Raw genomic sequence first — 14,952 nt, forward strand, 5'->3', positions numbered from 1 at the left:
AATTCATTATTTATATTCTGTATTGAGATTGTTATTCCATTGTTATGTGTTTTATATTATTCCTGTTTCATCTCATGTCCCAGAATTGTGCTAGGTTAACTGGCTACTTACCCCTTCCTCCCTTTCTGACTTTCTTTCTTGCTATATGTGTATCTGTATATTCATACATGTATATATATATATATATATATGTATAACTGTATGTATATATATATAATATCTTTATATATATATATATATATATATATATATATATATATATATATATATATGTGTGTGTGTGTGTATATATATATATATATATATATATATATATATATATATGTATATATATATATATATATATATATATATATATATATATATATATATGTATATATATATATATATATATATATATATATATATATGTATATATATATATATATATATATATATATATGTAGTATGTAAAATATACATAGACACACACACACACACACACACACACACACACACACACACACACACACACACACATCAGACTTTGTCTTTGTGAGAAACATCTTGGCTGAAAGGGGTCTGCAGCGGACACCATTTCATTTAACCCAGTTAAATAAGTAAATGCACACACTTTACTTACCTGCTCAGTTTGTATTGTTGTTATTATTATGTTATTATTTTTTTAAAACAAGGAGACATAAAAAAGGAACTGTGATTTGTACTATGGTGTATGATTGCACTGTAAAACTTTCTTTGGAGATAAAATGTTTGGTAACCAGTTTACTATCATGATGTCGATTCTCAGGAGGTCAAGACCACTTGCGTGATGTCCTACATCCTGAATCGTGAAACATTGAACACCGACATTCCCAAATGTCCTACCTTGCCCCTTTTTAGACCCATGGTAATACTTGTTTCTGAGTCCCGAGCGGTGGGGAGTTTCGGTAGGGAGTTTTATGTTGGGTATACTGGAATTTGGCAGTCCAGCTTTTGGGGAGGTGTGTCGACCATATTCCAACTTAACTGCCTGTGAGTTAACATTATGATAGTAAACTTTAACCAAATAGTAAATGCAATGTAAATGAAGGACAATACTAACATAATGGTAAAATTGTATAGTATGTTACTTTTAAGCTTATAACCATTAGGAAAAACCTTTACTAAATCTACAGAGATACAAAATTAAATGCAGTGTTTAACAGTATCTGCCCAATTTTCTTGTGTCTTGCTGATTTATGAAAGTGCAAGAGAAGAACGTTATAGCTGCAGTTGTGTTGTTGTGAAATGCCAAAGCAACTCATCTGGTTTAGGCTGGATGAGTTTTGCAGTCTGATGTGAATATACATTCAGCGGGTCATTTAAGTTATTAAAAAACACAAGTTTTGCAGATGTTCTTCATGTGTCACTGTTGCAGTCATTACATTTGGGTCATCTGCTTACAGTAGGCTTCAGTCAGCCTGATTAACAATGTCTTGGGTCCTGCGTCGGTTGCTGTCCCTTCTTCCATGACGTCAGGGGTATAAAACATTCAGCCGATGCCATTATATCAGTCTTTCTTGCCGTCCGGTGCCCGAAGCAGAAGCAGTTCACAAGTGCTGGTCGGCTGACTCCTGAAATTTTCATTTTCGAGTTTCAGAACCGAAGTCTTCAACTAAAGCTATGTACCCCATTGGGGAAACTTTTTCTTGCTCCTTACTGATGTCAGTAAAAGTTAATAATTGCATTACTTGTGGAAAGCAAATACCTCATAAAGATTTTCATTCGTACTGTATTCCTTGCCTAGGCCCTGACCTCGACATACCTTGCTGTCGGTTTTGTGCTTTATTTAATCAATGCACTATCCGTGGTCGGTGTATTTTTGCCTCTAAATATTTCGGTTCTCGGTTTAATTATCTTGAAATGTCGTCGGTTAGCCATCCGACTACCGGGATTTCGAAAAACGCAAAGATAAATACAAGAGACAAGCCACCGAGGTTCAAAACTGCCAACGACGCTTCTCCTAAGCCAGTCGCCAGTTGGCCGGTACTCAGTGAGGTGCTTTCACAGCCCCTGATACCCACTACTTCTGATTCGCAGGCCTCTATTGAGACCCTTTCGGAGTCCGGTATGCCACGAGATGCTTCAACTATGGAACCCGTGGATATCTCTCCCTTGGATGGGTCCTGAGCCGCTGTGCAGGCACCGGTCTCTGAGGGTGTATTCAGGCCTATGAACTTGTGTATTAAACCAATGCCTTCTTCATTTAGGCCTAAATCTCGAACCATGCTTAAAAAACTGACGCCCGGGCCGCATGCTCAGGCCTCTATGCCTAAAAAACAAATGATAAGAGTGGCTGAAGATCTTATAACTCTAATCAGGGGAAGCCAACCTTCCCCTTCTAAGAGACCTAGAACTGAAGTTATTTATGAATCTTCTGAACAGGATTCTGATTATCTGGATTTGCCCTTATCTACTTATGAGGATTCTGATGCAGAGGACTCCATTTCCTCTGCTTCCCCCTCCAGAGAATTTTTCTTTTGGTGAAACCTTACATACTCGAAGGGAGCATTTCCACAGGGAAAGCCGGATTTTTCTGAGTCAAAGAAGAGGCTTAGGGATTTCTTACTCCTGCCTCAGCATAGGCCTTTAACTATTCCTCCTGTACTAGACATTGTTGATGTTGCTTTTTTGGAATCTCGTTTGGCTCCTGATTCTTTGCCTCCTGCTCCCAGAAAACCTGACAGATATTACAGGGTTCCTGATTCACACAAGTTCCTTTTTAAAAATCCTATTGCGGATCCAGAGACTATTTCACAGGGAGCCAAGGGCATTAAGGCTTCTACTGCTAAAAATCCTACCCCTTCTGATAAAGACTCCAGGGCGCTGGATAGATGGGGTAAGAAGGTTTACACTTCTGCAACCTTAGCCATTAGGGCTTTAAACTGCCAGTTTCATATGTTAAAGTATCAGCAACATGTTATTGGATTGCTTAAACAGAAAATGATGTTGATTCCTGACTGCAGAAAATAAAGAACTACAGGATTTAATGCATTCTGCTGAACAGGTTGGAAAACATACTTTGCAATGTGAATTTGATTCCTTAGAGGCCTCTTGCAGGGCTGCTGTTACTGGGTCTGTGCTCAGAAGGCATGCTTGGCTTAAGGAGCAATCTTTGTCTGATCAGGTTAAAGCTAAATTGTTGGATCCTCCCTTAAATCAGGACTGCCTGTTTGGTGACAAGGCTGAGGAAGTTCTTAAAAAGATGGAAGATAAAGCTAAATCTATGCAAACTGTTAAAGATTTCTTACAAGTTCAGCCTCCTAGATTTAGTAGTCATTGGCCCTCTAAGAATTGGTCCTTTCCAGCCCCTTCCAGGTCTTCTCAAGCCAAACCCAGACACAGCAGAAACCCCAGGTTTCAGTCCCAGGGGACACACAAGACTAAGCGGGGGGGGGGGTTCACACCCAAATCAGGGAGTAGTAAGACTCCCCCCCCTATGGAAAACTATCTCAATAATTTGCTTTTAAAACTTCCAAGCACTTCCCAACTGAATGCTCCTTTAGGTGGAAAGATTGGTTTGCAGGCCAAAAACTGTGAACTCATTACCCAGGACAAATGGGTTTTAAATATAGTGTCCCAAGGATACAGATTTCACTTCCACACTTTACCAACACCAAGCGGGGTGGCCGGATCTAACCCCCAAATCAGTGGGCAGAGGCCCAAAATCAAGTACTCTCTCTCTTAAGCATGGGGGCTATTCATTTGGTACCAGAAGAGGAAAAGGGACAAGGGTTCTAATCGAGACTTTTTCTGGTACCCAGAAAAGGCAATGCATGGCATCCTGTCCTGGACCTTTCTACTCTAAATATTGTACTCTAAATACTTTTCTGGTGATTCCAAAATTCAAGATGCTGACTCTTCACGAGCTGCTTCCTATGCTAGGCAAAGATTCATGGTTGGCAACACTAGACTTAAAAGAAGCATACCTGCACATCCCTGTCAGGGAGTCTTGCAGAAGATATCTACGCTTCAAAGCAGGAGACATGCATTATCAGTTCACTGAACTGCCCTTTGGCTTATCTACTGCGCCCAGGGTATTCACAAAGTGCCTAGCTCCAGTCATTGCATTCTGCAGGCAAAGAAATATTCAAATATATCCATACCTGGACGATTGTCTAATTCAGGCAGAAAGCCAGGACATTCTTTTGAATCATCTGGCCTTTGTTCAAAGGGTACTGACTTCTCTGGGGTACACCATAAACAAAAAAAAATCACACCTGGTACCTTGTCAACAAATTATATTCCTGGGAGCAAGCTTGAATACAACTTCCCAGATGGCTTTCCTCACGCCAGAGAAATGGACTCATTTGACAACCTACTTCAGACAAGTGGCCACAAAAACCCAGTTATCTGCAAGGCAAATACTGCAGGCCTTGGGGTTCATGGCCTCCTGCATTCTTCTAATTGCATATGCAAGGCTGCATATGAGGAAATTGCAGTGGTATCTCAAAAGCCTATGGTGTCAACATTCACAGGATCTAGAAGCTATGATTCCTATCATACCTTGTCTACGCCTAGAGTTCCTTTGGTTGGCAGAGGCCTGACACCAAAACAAGGGACTACCATTCACACTACCCCCTGCCGCCCAAACCTTAACAACAGACGCATCAGACTATGCATGGGGGGCTCACCTGGCAGGGAAGTGTATTCAGGGCAAATGGAACCCAAGTTAAATGCACCTACAGAATGCTCTGACAGCCTTCAAGGACCACATTCTTCCAGGACAGCTAATGGTAAAGACTGACAACACCACGGTCATGTGGTACATAAACAAGCAGGGGGGGGTGCACACTCTTACCCCCCCTGCAGACTAGCCATGGCATTGTGGAACACAGCCTTGAGCTACCAAGTGAATCTACAAGCTCAATTCCTGCCAGGAAAACTAAATACACTGGCAGATGGACTAAGCAGAAACTTCATAGACCCACATGAGTGAAAACTGGAACCAAGGATTTTCAGCATGTTGACAAGCAAATGGGGAGCCCAGATATAGACATGTTTGCCTCCCCCAGAACCATCAATTGGACAAATTTTGCACAAGGGTTCCCCACAAACTAGCTTGGAAAGTGGATGCTGTATCCTTCAGCTGGAAAAACCTATCAGTTTATGCCTTTCCTCCTCTGCCTCTGCTCTCCAAGGTCCTACTAAAGATCAAACAGGACAAGCCAAGGACGATTTTAATTGCACCAGACTGGCCATGCCAACACTGGTACCCCCTCCTGCGCAGTGTGTCATGCTTGGCCCCATGGCACCTGCCTCAGACTCCTTCCCTGTTGTCTCAGCAGGAGAACCAGATTCTGTACTCTCAGCTGCAAACCCTGAACCTAGCAGCCTTGCTAATTACCTAATCTCTTCTTTTCCACCCCTTAGTAAATCAGTGATGGATATCATTTTAGAGGCTAGGGGGCCTAGTACTAGAAAATCTTATGCTGCAAAATGGAAAAGATTTTGTACCTGGAACCAGTCTCAAGGGATGAGCGCAGCAGTGCCCGATTTACCTCAGATTGTACAATATTTGACTGAAATGCTTCATAAGGGCTTGTCCTTTTCCTCCATCAAAATTCATGCCTCAGCCATTTCAGCTCATTATAGCACAGAGGCTCCCCTCTACTCTCACCCACTGCTCAAGCAGTTCCTCAGAGGGGCCAAAAATTTAAGGCCACCGAGGAGAGCTCCAACTCCAGACAGGGACCTTAACTTTGTCTTGGAGAAACTCACTCTTCCCCCTTTCGAGCCAGCTGCTACTGCAGATTTAAAATTCCTTTCTTGGAAAACAGCTTTCCTTTTAGCAATCACTTCTGCAAGAAGGGTATCTAAGTTACAGGCCCTTATGGCAGTGGAGCCTTTCATCATCTTTCATGCGAACAGGGTGTCCCTCAGAACCAATCCCTCCTTCATGCCCAAGGTAGTATCCAGTGTGGCTGTTAATCAGTCCATTCATTTGCCTACCTTCTTTCCTAACCCACAGAACAAAGGGGAACGGATACTGCACTCCTTTGATGCACACAGACAACTTAGATTCTACTTGGACAGGACTAAACCTCAAAGGAAATCCGAACTACTGCTGGTGGCATTTGCTGCAGGGACAGAGGGGAAAGCTATTTCTAAGCAAACCATTTCAAAATGGATAGGCCACTGTGTTCATTTCTGCTATAAGCACCATGGAAAACCTACCCCACAGGCATCAGACCCCATTCAACCAGGGCTGTATCTACCTCTACAGCCTTTCTCAGTGGCGTCCCTACTAGAAGCTGCTACCTGGAGTTCTTTACATACTTTCACCAAGCATTATCATTTGCCAATTTTCTCTAAATCCAGAGCTGGTTTTACCACTGCAGTCTTGCAGGGCCTTATAGCTGGTCCTAATTCTATTTAAATTCCTCCTCCCAACCTTAGCTTTGAGAATCTACCCAAATGTAATGGCTGCAACAGTGAAACATGAAGAACATAGTACAGCTGTGTACACTTACCATAAATGTAGATGTTCGAGTGTATTCACTGTTGCAGTCCTGGTTGCCCTCCCTCCAGCCCCCTTTCTTGTTTTGGCTATACCTCTTCTCTCATTTACTGTGCTTAAAAAGCTTTTTGGTGTATTTGCCTTTTTGTTGGAGGTATATCCTTGTATTGTAGATTTAATTACTTCCCATTAGGGGGCAGCTGACGTATGGGGCAGGAAAAACTGATGTAATGGCATCGGCTGCATGTTTTATACCCCTGACGACCTGACATCATGGAAGAAGGGACAGCAACCAACGTAGGACCCAAGACATTGTTAATCAGGCCGACTGAGGGCTACTGCAAGCAGATAACCCAAATGTAATGACTGCAACAGTGAATACACTCGAACATCTACATTTATGGTAAGTGTACACAACTGTACTCTCTTTTCTCATTGGGTGGAAAAATGCAAGTCATGATGCATGTTACAGCAAGTGGTATCATGAATAATGGCCTGAACTGACAACTGCTGGTGGCTTCCTTTTATTTAGGTGAGTCCTGCTACCTGGATGTAACTAATCCCCTTGCTCGAGACTGGTATGCAGATCAGTATTCATTTAAGAGATATGAGGTATGTATCTTTTTCCTTGATAACATCTTTATGATGGTATGTAAGCCATGATGTTAAGTTGTCCATCTCGCCTTCATTCTTGCTGTTTGTTTGGTTCGGAGCCGATCCTCGGCTCCGACTCGGCCATCTTCTATAGCTCAAGAGCTGTTTACTGGCTCAAGGTTACCCCTTATCCCAGCATGCCCAGCGTCAGCTACCCAGATCTCATTTGCCGCTTCAGCTGCGAGGTTGCTTCCTTACTGGCTCAGGCTTAGTATAGTTTTTTTTCTATTAATATATTGTTGTTTATTCTTGAAAGTTTGTCAAGTATTTGTCAATTTTTTGTCTAGATAATATTCCTTTATCCCTTATCGCTTTCTTATGTATTTTAGCTTTGTTGGCCGTCGCTCCATAACTCGCAGGCCTTCTGTTCCCCTGAACTCGTTTAAATTAGAGAGTCCCCCCCCCTTAAGATAGCCGTTTAAATTAGAGACTTTCCTTTTTGCTCCTTAACTGTAAAAAAAAAAAAAAAAAAAAGTCTATTTGTTTCTTGTTTTTTGTAGTATAGCTTTTTATTATTGTTGTTGTAGTTGTTGTTACTGTAATGTCTAAAGATACCAAGGTATTTGGCTTCAAAAAGTGTGATTCAGGCTGTCAGATGGGCACACTAGTTGTGTATATTGTTTGGGCGCTGTTCATCTGCATGACTCCTGTTCTATATGTCACGCTTTTAGTCCAAGGGTCCTGCAGGAGCGCAAAAACAAATTAATCCTTCAGGGATTATTGAAGCCTCAGGATTCTCTGGCTAAAAGTACTCAGCCAGCGAAATCCCCTAAGTCTGTCAAGCCATCGGCTCCACCTTCAGAGCTGACTCCTTTACTTGACCAACCAAGTATGTCGGTGCCGGCTGGCACCGACAAGACAACTCCTCCGTCGGCTCCATCTGCTATTTCGGAGCTGTCTCAGAGCCATAAGAGACTGAGGTCTTCATTCTTGGAGTCCATTCACTCAGCACCTCAGTCACTTTTGTTACAGAGTGGACATAGCCATCATTCTTCCCACTCCTCTCGATCCTCTAGATTATTGGATCATGATGTGTAGAGAGAAGTAAGTAGGTTGCTTAAGTCACAGGCACTGGCAAAAAATTCTGTCCAGCCCACCTCAACAGGTATCGGCTCCAACCGCTTCTCTTTCTGTTCCTCCTCCAACTACATTTAGCTCGGAGCCGGAGACCATGGATCTGCAGGTAGTAGAACTGTCAGCGCCGATCATCATCTCTCCTTCGGTTCCAGCGTCGGCTCCGATTACCTCAATTATACCTTCTATTGAGGGATCTGGGCGCCGAGGGTGTCTCGTCAGCTCTGAGGGGGGGGGAGTGGCATCGGACCTTTGTCCGACCCCGTTCTCCCCCTCGGAGCTTCGCCGCAGGTGAGCTCGGCTCCAACATCAGCCTCTGAGCCGTCACCCTTAACACGGAGAAAGACTCCTGTTTCTTCAGAGCCGGAGCTTTCTTTGCCTAGAGGTCGGGATGCCTTCAAGGTCATGTGGAGTGTGCTGTCCCCCGAAACAGCTCTACTGCCAGCTCCATCGGCTCCTCCCCCCGTGGTGTCTGTTCCAACCTCTACTGCTCCTCCAGACCCCAAGCGTAGGGAACCTATGCCTCAGAACACCCCATTGGGTGATCCCTCTTCTTCCGAAGCCTCCCCTGATCACTCAGAAGAGCATCCCCGAAAGAAGAAGTGCAAGAGGAAGCACATAGACTCCTCTGAGTCTGTCACTTCAGTTACAGACATGGATGAATCGGAAGGGTCCCCAAGGTCCCCCTCTGAAGATGTTTCATTTTCAGACATCCCTGAAATGCTTAGACAGAGGAGGAACTGGACTTCCCTAGCCCCTACCGAGGACGAGTCTGTATACCTGGACGCATTTGGTTCCCGACCTTCCACCTCCTGGGTATCTCCTCCTTTCGATCCACCCATGTCTGTAGTGGCTCAAAAGGCTTGGTCAGCTCCAGATTCTGTGGAACCTACTCCGAGGAGACCAAACAAATTTATTTCAGCCCCCCAGGACAAGCAATTCCTCTCCAAAGGTGTGCCCGTTGATGCCATGGTGGTAGCAGCAGCCACCAAGAAAGAGTTAGCAGAAACCTCTTCATCTGTTCATCCTCCGAACAAAGAGTCTCGGACGATGGACAGATATGGAAAGTGAATGTTTCCTTCAGCGACCTTTTCAATGAGGTCCCTGAACTATCTTTGCCATTTTACATGTCTTCAAAGGGATCTCCTGAAAGAGCTTGGAGATACCCTTCAAGATCCTGCAGCTGAGGGTGCACCAGCCAAAGTAGCTTCTCAGCTTGCGACTCTTAATTCCATAGTCAACTCCTCCATGAGGCTGATTTCCTATGCAGCCGATAAAGCGAGCAGAGCTGCAAGGACAGGTGTAGCTCTTAGGAGACATGCTTGGATGTGGCTGTGTCAGTTTGCGGAACCCTTTCGAGCGTCCTTCACCAATACTCCCTTTGATGGCTTCTTTCTCTTTGGGCCTCAGGTGAAAGACATGTTGACCAGGTGTGAGCAGGAAGGCAGGATTCTCTCTGCCGTGGGAGTCCGTTTTTCCACTCCTTCCAGACCTTATCCCAAGGGTCAGAAGTGCGGAAAGATGTGGTTCCAAAAAACACAGGGACCCTTGCCTGACACACGTGGATTTTTTCCCCCAGGGGCAGAGAGGGAAACAACAATAACAGATGCCGCCTCGCGGCAGAGGGGGACTGCAAAACCAGGGTGACAGAGAAACCTCTGCCAAGCACTTCCAGCATCCCTGAAGGGTTGCCTGACTGCTCACATCTGGAGGCAGTCAGGGGAAGACTTTCGCTGTACCCAAAAGCCTGGCAAAATATAACAAGAGACAGATGGGTACTATCCATCAAATACGGAGGTTACAAAATTCCCTTCCATCAATCCCCCATAGAATCAGTAAAGCCCGTCCCAGATGTCCCACCCAATCTAAGGGATCAAGCAGTCACAGAAGTTTCAAGACTGCTAGATGAAAGAGACATTCAAGAAGTCCCCGCAGACCAGCTAGGGTCCGGAACTTACTCAAGATTCTTTTTAGTACCAAAAAAGACAGGGGACTGGAGACCAATACTGGATCTCAGCGGATTGAACAAATCTATACAAAAAGAAAAGTTCTAGATGGTGACACTGCAGTCCATTTTCCCTTTTCTGGGTCAAGACAATTGGATGTGCTCGATAGATCTTCAGGACGCATACAACCATATCAAGATGGACAGATGCTCCAGGAGATTTCTTTGCTTCTGGGTAGGGGCCAGCCATTACCAGTTCAGAGCTCTGCCCTTTGGTCTCACCTCAGCCCCCAGGGTGTTCACCGAGTGTACGGCAGTAGTCACGGCTCACCTGAGGCGTCAAGGATTCCAGGTGTTTCCCTATCTAGACGACTGGTTCCTGACTGCTACCACCAGGCGTCAACTCTTTGAGGCACGGGATTATACAATTACATCATGCACTCAACTAGGCATTACAGTACATTTCGAAAAATCTGCCTTGTTGCCCTGTCAGTCTATTACATACATAGGAGCAGAATTAAACACAAAAGAAATGTTTGCAAGATTACCACAGGAAAGAGTTTCCACTATTCGTCAACAAGTGTTAATTCTAATGCAGAGCAAAAGGGTTCAAGTCAGACATGTCCTCCAAGCCCTAGGCTCCATTGCAGCTGCCGTTCTTCTTGTCCCATTAGCGCTTTTCCACATGAGAATCCTTCAGTGGCTTCTTTTCACGCAGTGGTCTTTCCAGGAACTACCCATGTCTCACATGATTCTGATCACAGAAACATGCAAAAGGCACCTTTCTTGGTGGATGGTCTCCCCACTAGTATTCAGGACAGACCTTTCATACAACCCCCTCCGGTAGCCACAGTGACCACGGACGCCTCCCTGATAGGGTGGGGGGGCATTATCTAGGCAGGACAGTCCAAGGCACTTGGCAACCTCACGAGTACCATCTGCATATCAATGCCCTAGAAATGAGAGCGGTTCTCCTAGTGTTGCAAGCCCTTCAAGACTCTCTTCCTTCTGGGACCATTGCAATCCTAACGGACAACATGTCAGTGGTGTGGTACATCAACAAACAGGGCGGGACCAGGTCTTGCCCCTTGTGTCGAGAATCACTGAGACTGTGGCAATGGGCGATTTCCTCCCAACGTTTTCTGACAGCAACACACATCCCTGGGAAATCCAACGTCATTGCGGACAGGCACAGCAGAGCTATCCTCATGTCTCATGAGTGGTCTCCAAATCAGGAAGTTGCAGATCTTATCTTCCGCAAATGGGGACAGCCTTGCTGCGACGTATTTGCCACTCCTCTGAACAACAAATGCAGCAGCTACTTCTCCTTACTTCCTCTTCCAGGTCATATACCCAGAGATGCTCTAGTCCACGATTGGTCTCAGGGACTCCTTTACTCTTTTCCCCCTTTTCCTCTAATTCCAACACTCATACAGAAAGCAAAATCGTTGGGTTGCAAAATGATCCTCATTGCCCCATATTGGCCTCGACAGATATGGTTCCCGTTCCTACACCTCAACCTTCTGGATCAACTGTGGATTCAGGACCCAGTTCCAGATCTTCTGATTCACCAATCAGGTGGGTTGCACCAGTCCCTTCAAACTCTCCAGCTCACAGCTTGGTTACTCCACTTCCAACCTTAGCCAGGCTTTCCAATATCTCCCCAGCAGTCTGTGATATTATTGTTTCCTCACATAAGTCTACTATGAGGAAAACGTATGCTAGTAAATGGAAACGGTTTTCTTACTGGGCAGAATCTAGAAATTTGGATCCTTTCTCAGCCCCAGTCCATGAAATTCTTGAATTTCTCGCACAGCTTTTTCAGTCTGGTGCGGCTTCCGCTACCATTAGAGTACAACTAGCTGCGATTTCTAATTTTCATATCGGTATGTTTAATTCTAGCATAATGTCTCATAAGCTCTGCAAAGCCTTATGAAAGGAACATCTCTTCTTAGACCCCCAGTTAGAGATCATCCTCCTCCTTGGGATCTCAATTTAGTTTTAGCTTCCTTAATTTTGCCTCCCTTTGAACTGGCGGCATCATGCTCTTTAAAATTTCTTTCTTGGAAGACACTTTTTCTGGTTGCTATTACTTCAGCTAGACGTGTCTCAGAACTTCAAGCACTATGTGTTCATCCTCCTTACCTGGTGTTTCACAAGGATAGAGTTTCTCTGAGGACCAATCCATCCTTTATTCCTAAAGTCTGCTCAGAGAACAATTTAAATCAATCCATAGATCTCCCAGTTTTCTTTCCTAATCACAGCAACAAGACAGAATACAAGCTCCACCAATTGGATGTACACAGACAATTGCGTTTTTATCTCCATAGAACTATGTACGTGGCAGTATGGTTAGCCAAATTGCTTTTATTCCATGGACAAGAAATAAAAATAAAAATAGATTCCAGACAAATCCAAAGACAATTACTAGACACAAGCGCTTTCGCTCGGAATATTCCGAGCTTTCTCAAGTAAAAACAATCCAATAATTACAACCCCTGCTTAAATAGCACATAGTAAATTAATTAATTGATTTCCATCTCAACTTTTAAAAAGACAGTTCTTATTTAAGTGAAAAGACATCTGCAGTCCAAATACAATGAATGAGTGAGTAACCATTCATCCAAAATCAAGTTGTTCAATATTGAATATTACATTGTATACTCACAGTTATAAAATAATCAAAATTACATTTTTTACATGTAATTTAAAAACAATTAGTTTAAAAACAAATAATTTAATGTTAAATATCCCATTTACTTTTTTACGGGATAAATAATAAAATAATTCAAGTACTGAAATTATGCCGATATGTCAATTCCTTTAAAATCCAGACCATTAAAAATGCTGAACAATATTACAAAAGATGTAAAAGCAGACAGGGGGATGTCACCAGAGGAAAATGAAAGTTGGAAAATGGGAATGTCGATTCCCAATGAGCAACTGTCATAGCCTTGCCCTTCTTAATCTTAACACTGAGCTGATACTTATGGTGTCATTAAGTCCAGGTGGTTTTCCTGCATCTAGCCTCAGCTGCCATATGAGCTCCCTGTATTCCAAAGTGGCCTCCCAGTCCCCTCCCCTGACATCAGGGGTGACCTGCTCAAGAACTATGAACTTCAACTTGAAGTTGGGACAGCTGAGAGAATGCTTATAGAAAGCATTGTTTTCTTTTTTCTTTTCTATGTCGTAATAATGGTCATAGAGCCTCTTTCTTAATTCCCTTTCAGTTTTCCCTACATAAAAACTTGAGCAGGTCGTGCATAGGCCCAAGTAAACTACCCCCTTTGTGCCACAAGAGAAAAAAAACATGCAGTTGAATACTGAGTTTTCTTGATTTAAGAAATAAATTGGGTTTGTTCAAAATTGCATGACACTGACTGCAGGCTCCACATTTAAAAGTCCCTCTACGTGGTTGCTGCCTGCTTTCATGCAACCGTGGTCTCCTCTCAAACAGTTCTTTAAAATTAGTACCTCTCTTTCTAATAAATTTTGGAGTAGAAGGAAGGTTCTGTTTGAGATCCTCATGAGATGTAAGAACTGACCAATATTTCGAAACCACCCTTTCTATCTCCAGGGCATTACTGGAGTATGTGTAGATGAATTTGTTGCCTAGTTGATCCACACTAGGTGCCGGGGAAGGGGTTAAATTCATTGAACCTTTGCCAAGAAGTGGTGCATAGGAAGAATCCCTTAGCACCCTTACCTCTGCTGTTAATGTTGTTAATAAATCCAAGGGATACCCACGTTTGAGAAACATAGAGTGTAGCATTGTGATTTCTTTGTTAAAATCTTCAGACTTGCTACACATCCTGGAAGCCCTAATTAACTGCCCCTTAACTATTCCTTTTTTCTGATAAAAGGGATGTAAACTGTTGTAGTGCAGTAATGAGTTAGAAAAAGTGGGCTTCCGGAAGATCTTGGATTGAAAACCACCAGTTATCTGATCCTTGTAGATAGTGGCATCCAGGTAATGAAGCTCAGTGCTACTAACAGAATATGTAAACCGAAGAAAGTTAGTGGTAGTGTTTATGTAGCTTAAAAAAGCAGTTAGCTCATTTTCAGTACCTCCCCAAAGGATGCAGATGTCATCCAAATACCTGCGGTAATAAACCAGTTGTTTTTCCCAAGATGGTGTAAAAATATATGTACACTCCCATCTATGGAGGACCACATTAGCATAGAGAGTGGCACAGGAGGCTCCCATAGCCACCCCCTTGCGTTGTTTGAAAAGTTCCCCATTAAAAAAGATGAAATTATTTTCAAGTACTTCCCTCATTTGGTCCACAACTAAGTTGGTTGAATTATTACCCAGATTGGTCTCCTTACTGAGAAAGTCACCAAACCAATCAAGGCCTGTATCATGCGGAATACTGGGAAACAAGTCTTTGATGTCAATTGTGACCATCAATAACTCGGGTGAGAATTTGTCCTGTGGGATAGTTTTAAGAAACTCCCATGAGTCTTTACATACATGGTGCAACAGGGGTACAAACTGCTTAGTTATGTAATCAATGAATTTCCCTAAGGCTCCGTTATACTTCCTGCACCTGCTACTATTGGTCTAAAAGCGAGGGGATCTATCCCTTTGTGAATTTTGGGAATGCCAAATAATACAGGGATCCTGGGTTTATTGACATAAAGATAGTTATAGAGCCTTTCATTTATGGCACCCTGCAGTAAACAGTCAGAAAGTAAGTATTTTATTTTAGAAACAGCAATGTTGTATTCATTACGGGAAATTAAAGTGTATTGTTCATCATCCTGCAACATATGGTGTATGTGAGCCTCATAGTTGGAA

General features: G+C 43.3%; 1 protein-coding gene across 1 annotated transcript in view; it reads left to right on the forward strand.

Moving 5' to 3' along the window:
* The window catches only part of GANC (glucosidase alpha, neutral C), a 981,067-nt gene that overhangs the window by 517,521 nt on the left and 448,594 nt on the right, over positions 1–14,952 (forward strand). The window contains exon 13 of the mRNA XM_044074070.1: positions 7,011–7,090. Within this exon, the coding sequence (XP_043930005.1) occupies positions 7,011–7,090 (80 nt within the window). The remainder of the gene's footprint in view (positions 1–7,010; positions 7,091–14,952) is intronic.

This window comes from Protopterus annectens, chromosome 6.part0, assembly GCF_019279795.1.
Source record: "Protopterus annectens isolate FY-2018-M chromosome 6.part0, PAN1.0, whole genome shotgun sequence".
In the NCBI taxonomy this organism is placed as follows: Eukaryota; Metazoa; Chordata; order Ceratodontiformes; family Protopteridae; genus Protopterus; species Protopterus annectens.